Raw genomic sequence first — 11165 nt, forward strand, 5'->3', positions numbered from 1 at the left:
ATATCATAGTTATTCAAACATAGATAGTAGAATAAAAGATTTATTAATAAGTAGGTATAAACATTACGCAATCACACACATCAATTAAACAAGAACAAATATTATTTTGTACAATACATACATAATACTTTATTATTGCCAATGAAGTTAGATGTTACACTTTCATTTCATCTTAATGTTACAGTAATCTTGTCCAATGTTCCCAAGACTCGAAAGGTTGAAGTACCGAAATGTAGAGATTCCTTAAATTAGATCATAAAAATAAAAAAAGAATAGAAATAGAAGCTTATTCCCCTGTCATCATCTCCATGAACTCTGCAACAAAGAATGGGATCGTTTAATACTTGTCACTTTTCACACAGTTGTAAACAGACACTTCTAATAGGATTCTTGAAACTAGGGCATTTACGGTTCATTAATAGGAACAGTAACGACGGAGTTAAATGATGAAAAATACATGCATAAAGTTTGCTGAGCAGTTTCAATTTTTAAACAGCTTTTAGAACATTATGTTGATTGTACTGCAGTAGACTACGATGCCACTCATACTTTCATATCCACATTCGATCCATCCATGATCCACATTTTCATGTCCACTCATATTTTCATATCAATCACATTTCATAGAAACAAAACACTAATGATAGGAAACAAGTGTTCCACTGGAAAATGCAATTTGCTTACTTTGGAGCTAAGCTATCATAAACTGTCAAAATTAAATAATATTTACTATTTAAAAGATTTACCCTACTAGAGATAGATTGTCTATTTTAATTTCATGTCCTTCTGTCTATACCTATATAGCAGGGCAATTCTTAGATATGTAGGCGTTATAGAACAAACTTTGATGCAGTAGTCATGTGCAGAAATATGCATTCATCATTGGAATTGAAAACTTATCACAATGGAATAAATAACCACTTCTTACCATCAAAGTCTACCGTGCCGCTGCCGTCAGTGTCGATCTCCTGGATGAGGCCGTCGAGCTCTTCGTCGGTCAGCTGCTCGTCCAGCTCCCGCAGGATCTCGCGCAAGCTCGATGTGGGAATGTAACCGTTGCCTGGAACAAACAAGTGAGTGGTAAGTTTTGGCAAAGATAATTCCTATAGACAACTAAAGTTTCAACCACACCAACGCGTGCAGATCGCCATCGCCAGCGCGATCATAGGCCCTTAGTATCATAGGTCCCGCGACCTGTCATTGGCCTATGATCGAGCCGGCGATGGCGATCTGCACGCGTTGGTGTGGTTGAAGCTTTAAAACTCAAGGGTTTACTGGCATAGAAAGTTTGGCATAGAGTTTTGAATCTTATGTTTTCTCAACTCAATAAAGTTCAAATTTTGATGACATCTATTCAACACTACCAGGCGAAAGTTTAAGGACCAATAGGTACAATTTTAACAGCTACGAGTATAATAAGATCGCACAGCAAAATAAAGAAGGGTTAGGTACACTTAATGATTGTAGTTTTTTTATCTGAAATATTTAGTTACAATTACGAATTAGTTCACTTTTTTACTTTAAATCGTCACGTAGATACCTCCTTTATAGTAACCTCTAATGCCTTGTTGTTATTATGAGATTTAAACAAAACATTTCCATGAATTTATTTAGGCATACGGAATAAAACAACAATTTATGACTCTATTAGTCAAAGGGCTTATCAAAATTTTCATAGAAGCTTTGATCTCTCCAGGAATAGAATGATGGGAATGTTTCTTTTTATTAGTTGCTACATAAAAATACACATAAAAATACCACCACGAGTATGAGTATTCTCGGAACTTTAAATCGTTATTTTTATGTTTTGCATCCCGGATATTGTAAAATCCAGTTTCCCGGAATATCGTATTTTTCCAAACTTATGGGTCATTATATCGTCACATAAATTAAAAGTTACAAAGTATCGTTTCGAAATCTAAATATTCATACAACATTTTCATTCATAAATAATTTCGTATCTATCAAAGTTGTATCCAACCGCTTTTTGCTAGTGGAAAATTTTCCGCGCGAAATGATTGCGCTGAAATACAAATAGGTATTTTGACACCGTTCTCCAACTATTTAAAAAAGACGCTTCCATCTGACCTTAAATTACCTGTAATGATTTTTGGTTGTTTTGTAATTGAAAAAAGTAGTACATATAATTAAAGTGATGTCATTGGAAAATCTATGGGAGAGTCTCGTTTTGATAGTTTTAAGAAGTTACGTCAATTGGTTGGCGGGGAGAATACATACCTTCCTTGTCGTATAATCTAAATGCTTCCCTGAGTTCCTTCTGCATGGCCTCAGCATCCTCCTCAACGATGAATTTGGCGGCGAGGGTAACGAACTCTCCGAACTCAAGGCGGCCGGACTCTGAAACGCGAATTCAGCTATTAATACCCTCATAGATATCGCTTACGCCATTTATATTAGCGTAGTTTAGATTTCCCTAATAAAAATGATATAAAGAGAAGGAGAACTGTCGAAAAATTACTGTGGGTGTCTTTTGGGCAGTTAGTTTGAATGTGATAGAGCTTTTATTAATGACTGACAGATCTTTTAAAGTAATAATACTAGTAGACTAGTTAGGCTATAATGTTGACTTTAGTACAGTATTTTGAATGTGATAGAGCTTTTATTAATGACTGACAGAGCTTTTAAAGTAATAATACTAGTAGACTAGTTAGGCTATAATGTTGACTTTAGTACAGAAATTTCCACCTTTCACAGAAATAAGTTAGCAGGATTTAGTACCTATAAATAGCGAAATATGACAGTAAAATATAATAGAACTCACTGTCAGCGTCAACTTCTTCGATGAGCTCTTCAAGGATCTTCTTGTTGAAGGGCTGCCCCATCATCCTCAAGATGTCAGCGACGAAATCGCAGGGGATACTACCCGAGCGGTTGTGGTCGAAGCCATCGAACGCCTTGCGCAGGACTGCAACAAACCACACGAATCAAACCCTTGTTACACAGCAGAAGGAGGTCACTAAATCTCAAAATAGTACCCTCCATGTTCAGCGGATGCATGGTACCCGAGTTTACAAGACTGCACTCCAGACAGATGTAACGTAAAACGCTGGTCTGTGTTGCGTTGGCAATAAAAAGAGTCGCACTGATCGGCTCGGCGGGATGCGTTATGCGTTTAGATTAGGACAGCAGTTCAATGCACCGAGATGCAGTGCGAATTAGTTGTGCAATGCAGCTATTTCGGGGCACCAGCGTGGTGCAGCGGCGCCCTGCGTCTGCTTCTCGTATATAGGCCAACAATAAATAACAATCAAAACAGAATATTCCAGATATTATGCATATCTCAAGTGTTATGGAGATGAATGCCATTAATGTTAAGTTCACAGCTGCATTGGGTGCACTGATATGCCATTACTTGTAAGAAATATGAGCAACTTCCAGGCAGTTCATTGACTAAATCAACCATCGTAACTTGTATTATAAACACAGCATTAATGTTGTTGTATTGAAATAAGAAAGATCTTCAAGGTAAGGTTAGGTGCCTAGGTATGTACCTAATAGTGGTGGAGTGACGGAGATTCGATGACCTTCTCTTTCTACTAAATTTCCCTAATTTCAATTATTAGGTGATAAGTATAAAGACTGCTGAGGTGATAAGTATACGGATTCTACAAAAATGTACCTATATTTTTTTTCGAGTAATAAAGTATTAAATATCATACATGCCACGCAGCAAATGCATGCATTGGATGCATAATCTGGGAGTCAAAATACGTCTATACGTCTTTTTTTTTGGTAATTTTGGCATTAACTATTGTTGTTGTCTTCGCCTTTGTACGAATGAAAACTAGCGTCATCTTATATTTGATTTGACGCCAAGCTCTGCACGCAAATGCAATTAAGAAAACTACAACAAGATATTACAACATCATTACACTTTTGATTCGAAGACGTTGCTCTACATCTTGTCTGTCGCTTGTCATCTATACATTAGGTAAAAAACTGTATAAGTTTGTTCGTTTGTGGAGGATAATCTTAGGAATCACTGTAATTATTATACAGTTTCAGGGATTTTACATAGATTAACACAGTTGAAACCGCGGGTAGAGCTTGTCGTCTATACAGAGTGTTAGGTAAATGGGTATATGAGCCGACACTAGCCCATGTTAACATGGTCATATAAATGGTATGGTGAAGTCAGAAAATTGATATCTTCATTTTAATTATTTTAATTTTCATACAAATCGGATTTTATAAAATTTATTTTGTATGAAAATTAAAAAAAATAAAATGATGATATCAAATTTCTGACTTCACCATACCATTTATATGACCATGTTAACATGGGCTAGTGTCGGCTCATATACCCATTTACCTAACACCCTGTATACTAATGTTTTCATACGATGTTTGTCTTTTACAGGCGGTGTCATTAATATTATTTCATATTACCAACCTCCACGGTGGGCTGTATTACGACCGTGCGTCATAATTTCACATAAAAATAAAACTTTGTATCTTTGTAGGCAACAGAAATAAACTCTTCTAAACTTTTTAATGACTGGTATGAAATATTAACCGCAAAAACATTTTTGAGTCTTAAAACTTTATTAGTAGTGGCATGAAGCAATTACTTTTCACGTTGGTCACTCCTTAAAAACAGTATGAATAATGCTGTGATATCGCGATTTATAATTTTACAGTCATCCATTCATTAATTCATATTATGAGACAGTTTGCACTAAGCAATAACTTTTCATCAAGGACTTCTAGTCCTTAATTTACACGTAATGTTAGGAAAATGAGTGCTCATTTTCAAGGAAAATTTTGAATTCATTTGCCTTCGATTTTCAGCCAGCGCTACTGGAAAATTTTGGAAAATCGGTACCAAAATTCAGCATGTTTTCTGATTTCCTCTAGTAGAGTCGACAGGCAAGTAACTGTAGGATGCGAAATAAATACTATCACGTGGGTGGAAAATAAACATTAGCTAACGTTTAGTTTATTTAATATTTCTGACGATTTAAAATGAAAGCGAAATGTGGAGTGTAACCTGAGTCGTGTCGTGATGGATTGTAGGACGTTTCACGGCTTTCCGTTTCCGTTATAGTTTACATTAGCTGCGACGGTGACGCATGAGCGCGCTTCCGCTATAATCAGAGTCAAGGATTCAGCGACAATTAAAGTTGATGTGCATCGCAGAGCCACATTTTTAGCCTCTTATCACAAGATAAAGCATCTCAGACGCTCGGGCAGCTGTCCCACAATATTTTGGCAACAAAATAGTTTTAAAAACAAGATTTTTATTTCTGCCGACCGTCGCGTTGTTAATTTTAATCGTCAAGATGTCTTGGCAGTTGTCTCAAAGTCCCATGAGTTTTATTGCTTTTTTTCTGGATTTTAGCTGTTTATTAATTACCCGCCTACGGCTGCGCCCGCGCTTACGAAATGAGCCCAGTCAACGTTAGTTATTGCGGACATAGATTAGCTATGTAAATACAACAATAAATAACTGAACTCCATTTTCTGGGGAATAACTAATGTAATCGGTACCTAAACACCGTTTATCTGACGAAGTATAGCCAATTTAAAGTTCTTATGGGCATTATAAAGGGTGTTTATAAAATACATATCACACGTAGGCATACTTCGTACCTACTTGTTAGTTCTGGGTTAATGGCACAGAAGTATGTTATTCAGCCGTTTAGAAAATAGTTGGTTTCAGACAGAAATACGGCTATTACTTCTGGAAAGATGTATCGAGGCTGCATGCACTTCTCATAGATCCCTGCTGAAATATGTTCTACAACTACCCTCTTATTGCAATGCGTATTTTGTGCATTTGGCTTGTATTCTCAATATGCAGCACTGGACAAGGATGATTTAAGTCGCTTGGCAAATGCCCGTTACATAGAGCAGACTGTTTTGCGCTAAATTTTATTGCATTGAATTTTATTTAAACCCGAGTAGGTGGCACCGTGACAAATAGCGTACAAGTATTAAAGCTGTTAAGAATATTATTTATAATATTTCGCCGGTGTTAAACGTAAGCTTGTAACCCTGGGAATACGTAAACCATATCATGAAATTTTATAATTTATGAAATTTAAATGAAGGCTATGAAAACAAGATCGCACTATCGATGCAGAAAATATCTCGCCCATCTTCAAAGTTATTTCAAATGATAAAATATAATATTATGAAGTAAACATTGCATATTATAATCTTTTGATTTTGATACCTAGTCCATTAAGGATTATCATATTTCAGCACAAAGTTCCTATGCGTTATAGTTAAATCATCACGTATTTAACCTCTTGGCTACAAAAATAATGCAGTTGTTTGTTTATGTTTTCAGAGGTCAACTCGAGAACATGATGAAAACAATAAGTTGAAGTTAGTCATCCGCCCAATTTAGAAGCGGCTACATCAACAGTGGTGTAACGTAAGTACTACAGTGCCCGAGAATTTCCGCTTTATTGTTTCCACAATAATGGATGGCCCATCTGATTTTCATGGTACAGTCAGCTGTAACATCACTAGGTAATTAAAAGACAAGTAGGTAATTAGGGAATTAATTACCTAAGTTTCTATTTTGAATAGGCTGTTTTTAGAAATGTTTTAGTTCAAACTTTAGATGAAAATGCTTATTATATGAATAAAAAGAGTATCTTTTGTATTTTGACCAATTTTGACCTATTTATTATTTACAGCTTAGGTATTTGCGTTCTCTATTTATTATGAAAACCATTCGTCTCGTTCGTTTCGTATAATTAACTTTAATAATCGTTAATTTATTGAGCTATTAAATCGCTCTTATGGTAACATGCATGACTTAAACATTGCTCGTGCTCAAGTTTTGCAGCTGATTGTACGTTGGCCCGCAGCCAACCGTGTGGCTGCGTACGCTCCGACACACAAGATTAGGATTTTTTCTACTAAAAACCCATTTTAATTTTTGCTTGTCAATACATCATTCATCGGTGATTGTCACTTTTTTCTACAGAACCGAGGTCAGTTCATGCTGACAGCATTTAAGGTAACAACCGATTAAAAGTGTTGAATAGATAGGGGAGAAGAGGGGCATGTGAACGTTTAGGTAGAGACAGTAAAAGTGCTTTTTAAAAGCCTATATGCAAAAATAAATGAGTTTTATGAGTTTTTTTTATGAGTCAGTTTTAGGAACAAACTAGAATCTGGTCAGGATTTACGATATAGGTAACCAATCCTTAGTGTAGAGGTAGATGTACTTTTTGATAAAACTATAGGTAGCATCTGTCATGGCGCTTTACAACCCATTGAAGAATAAGTATATTTATTATAATTGATGCATATCCTAAAAACTACTTGACCACTGATCCGTTTCGAAGTTACTGTTTCTAAAACCATTTTAATAAGAGACAATGAAAAATAGTCCGTCAATAAATTAAGAGAACATTAAAAAAAGATGTAACTAATGTGGTTTTCATAAAGTATTTGTCAAAAATTTTCAGACATATCCGGCACATGCTAACTGCTGTCACTCGTGTCATGTCTTCACTTTGAAAACGTCACAACGCAGAAGTTTCCAAGAAAAATATAAGTATTATTTTCCTGACGCTCTACATAGAACAGACACAATGATTAACTAACTTCTAAACACGATATTATCAATTACTAACTGTCAACACCAATACTATATCTCGTTAAAATCTATACAAATATGAAAAAGCTCGTATTATTCTGTCAAACGCTTTGTATAACTGACTTTATCGTACGTTGTGAACTGTCAAATGATTACGATTGCTTTACACAATTCCACCTCTGGATTAAAATTACATTTCCATACTAAATGACAACTTAAGCCAGACTTCATCCTAGGGGTAACTTTTTATTAATAAGACTCATAAACTGTAACTGTATTCTCCAAAACTTGCATATTGACTCGATTATAAAAATTATTTCATTAGAAAGCTGTAGTGTGTGACAAGTGACAAAATTCTTTGTTTCGCCGAAGATAGTTCTTGGTGCCAAGTAACCAACATCTCAGTAAAAACGATTTATAAGTGTGAACAAAATCTCTCGACCTGATTATCACGTAGAGGTAATAGGAAATGATAGGAACATGTTTTTTATTCTCAATGAAAAAACTGAACTCAAAGCTCTACATTATTTACGCTTTCAAAAAGAGTTCAACGACATCATTTTAATTCGAATTGTTTTAGTATTAAAAATAAACGGTATAATATTTCTGTCTAAAAATCTCGTAGATTTCTCACTCAGAGGAGGCTATATTTAGAGCTTTTTTCAGGGGCCACACCCTCTGTAGTTGATTTTGGGTTATTCTCGGCGATTAATTAAGCCCACGCAAAAATAGGGTAAATTAATTTGTACCACATAGCTCTTTTCACAATTCATCTGTTAAATATACTAGGCTCCATTGTGTGGTTGGCGTAGCGCCAGCGTGAGCTTGCGATTTTTCACGACTTTATGTAAACATGCGTTGCATTGTTATTTATTATGGTTGTTAGAACATTTGTGTTGAAATAGAATTATAGGGCATTTCGAAATCACATTGCGTGAGCAGTTCTATATTATTCTGATATTAAATGCTGTGTTTATAGTGCGTTGGCAGAGATAATAATAACATTTAAATGACTCCACATATCTATCTATCAGACGCTACATTAGAGAGTTGTGTTTATAAGCAAATATCAATCTTATTAAACTTACCGGCAATCTGTTCTGGCGGGAGCTCATCAGCCTGAAAGAAAGAGTAAACATTTTATAAATCCAGACTCGTGTTATTTTGAAGTGCTCGTGTATTTATATTTTTATGTACCCTACAGACCACCTAGTTGACCTAGCAGCGATGACGCACGTTTAAACGTACACAAGTTTTATCTAGAGACAATTTATAGGATTTCGTAAATTGCCAAGAATATCCCCTCACTTTCCCACTAGAAGAGACGTAAATAAGCCGGCATAGTTTGTCTTCGTGTACCTACATTTGTTAATGGTTTGGAATTGTGAGTAATTAATATGGATTTATTGGATGTCCAATTGTCCACCAATAATGAATGAATTACTCGACACCACACTAGTACTCAGTAGTGATAAATAAATCTGGTGTAGATTTTGACTGTGTGATCGGAAGTTGTTAAATCTTTGGTGTCTTTGGTTATGACACATAGCGGTAAATATTGTTTGTTGTTGTTGTAATTTAATTTTAACAGACAAGTAGATTTAATAAATATATGTAAGTAACATATTATTTCTGTTATAACAGGAAGTTGCTAAGAACAGTGAACTTGGACTCAAAAACCAGTAAGCCTGTATTTTTCTTAATTTAAATAAAATAATGATTTTACAGCGATTAATTTATTAGAAGCTAAAACATTATAGTATTTTTAAGGATTATGGGTTTAATTTCATAGCAACAGTCTTCTAAAACTTCTATTCATGCTGAAAAAGTGTGTGTGAAAATTATGTGGTTGGTCTGAGTCTTCTTAACTCACTGTTTAAGTTTTTGTCTTATTTTATCTAGGTAAGAGTTAGGTAGGTTATGCCTACATTACATGTTAATTTTGAGTTTCAGGAAAATATTATTTGGCGAGACTCAAAGCCGCACAGAAACTGTTTTCGTAATCATCTCTACAGTAAATTCTTCTTTCAAAATTAATTAAAATAATTTCAATGTTCAAGTTGCAAGTACCAATGAGGGAAAAAATTGCATTTTCTGTTTTCACTACGTAGATAGGTAGGTATTCTAATCAAAGATGATAAAATTGTATTAACAGATGTGTCCTATGTAATATTTAACACAACTAACTAACAACAACTTTAAGCTATTTGCGTGTGTTTGATGATATGTTTATAACGTTTAAAGCTTTTCAGTTTGCACAAAATTATTTAATGTTCATAACAAGTACGCCAAAATAGTCTTACTGAAAGAAGTAAACAAGTAGGTCATACGGTACAGTTTCCCGCACATCGGTGTTAGTGTAATGTAAGTAATAAATTTATTTAATGTGCGATCGGTACCGAAATAGACTGTTATTGGTCTTGAGGTATCGTGTTCAGTATCGTTGGTATACATTAAGATCTGAGATTCAACTAAGTGCTTTATGTGTTCGATTTTAGATATTAATTTAAGTCACAAAATCTAAAATGCCTATGTAGTGGCTACGTATTTGAAAGATTTTAATAAACTTTTTGGAAAAGGAACTTTAAGCTTTCTGTCTAACTCTTTCTCTCTGTCTTTTTAATACACTTTTTAGTGAAATATTTTGTAAGTATGTCACTGTTTAAATCTTTATGATTAAAGACGTGTTAAAGCTGTTAATGTACTTATTGTTTTTAATGAAAAATCTAAAGTTTTCTATAGTGATAAACTGAATGTCTCAAGTTGTTAGATACATAGTTGTATCATTAAACATCTGAATATCAATCTGTTCTCGGCTCTACAAAAGTGTTAACACTAATCCGTTAAGTGTTGTGTTAAAATTTGTTTAAAAAAATATTTTAAGTAGCTAAAAACTGACTGGCATATTAGTTTTTTTTGTCAAATAATTCACGATTTTTGTGGGTGCATATATCAAAGTTAGTAAAAGCTCCGAAAGCTTTCTGTCTCCAAGACAGTCGCTGTCACTCAAGTCTATTAAAACGTTTCATCAACACGTTACTAGCTCGGTGACAGCACCTGTTAGCGTCCACTCGTGCGCACCGCTCACACCATTGCATTTCCTTTGATCTGCCTCAGGTGTGCTTTGACAATATCATTTGCTTTAACCAACACCGACAAGGTTTGGTGATTTGTTATATTTCCAAAACTAAAACTTGAGAAACAGAACGTCGATTATAACCAACGGTCAAGCAGCACCTACCCAGTCTTCTGTGTCCAGAACCATTTTTGATGTCACTTGTTAACACTACGAGACGCACAACACGACTGGCCGCAAGTCTTGTGTTTCCACCGTTCAGGGTTATTTTCTGCTTCCCCACACTAGTGTTGCTTTCGGATACTTTCATATATCGTGCGGAGCGCGGGACGCGGGCCCGCGGCCCCTCTAGTCCTCCCCGGTTCCTGCGCGGGCGCCGACCAATCGCACGAGCCTCAAACGGCAGGATGCTAAAGTATTTTTAGTCGAAAACGTGCTTATGAAAAACGTAAACAAGCAATACGTGAACCGAGGCGTGGCACGGGTGTGGTGCCGCTTCAGTGGTCG

The 11165-nt window shown here is 35.3% G+C and overlaps 1 protein-coding gene across 2 annotated transcripts; it reads right to left on the minus strand.

Moving 5' to 3' along the window:
- Positions 1–26: 26 nt before the first annotated feature.
- Positions 27–10964, minus strand: LOC135071788 (troponin C-like). 2 transcript variants are annotated; one of them, XM_063965614.1, is made up of 6 exons: positions 10824–10964; positions 8671–8701; positions 2783–2926; positions 2239–2358; positions 929–1060; positions 27–315 (listed from the first exon to the last, which is right to left on the minus strand). In XM_063965614.1, the coding sequence occupies exons 1-6, from the start codon at positions 10845–10847 to the stop codon at positions 287–289; spliced, it is 480 nt and encodes a 159-aa protein (XP_063821684.1). In that variant the 5' UTR covers positions 10848–10964; the 3' UTR covers positions 27–286. The 2 variants fall into 2 exon arrangements, with proteins under 2 accessions (XP_063821684.1, XP_063821685.1); XM_063965615.1 differs by lacking the exons at positions 8671–8701; positions 10824–10964 and adding an exon at positions 2997–3106.
- Positions 10965–11165: the final 201 nt, after the last annotated feature.

This window comes from Ostrinia nubilalis, chromosome 5 (genome assembly GCF_963855985.1).
Source record: "Ostrinia nubilalis chromosome 5, ilOstNubi1.1, whole genome shotgun sequence".
Classification (NCBI taxonomy): Eukaryota; Metazoa; Arthropoda; class Insecta; order Lepidoptera; family Crambidae; genus Ostrinia; species Ostrinia nubilalis.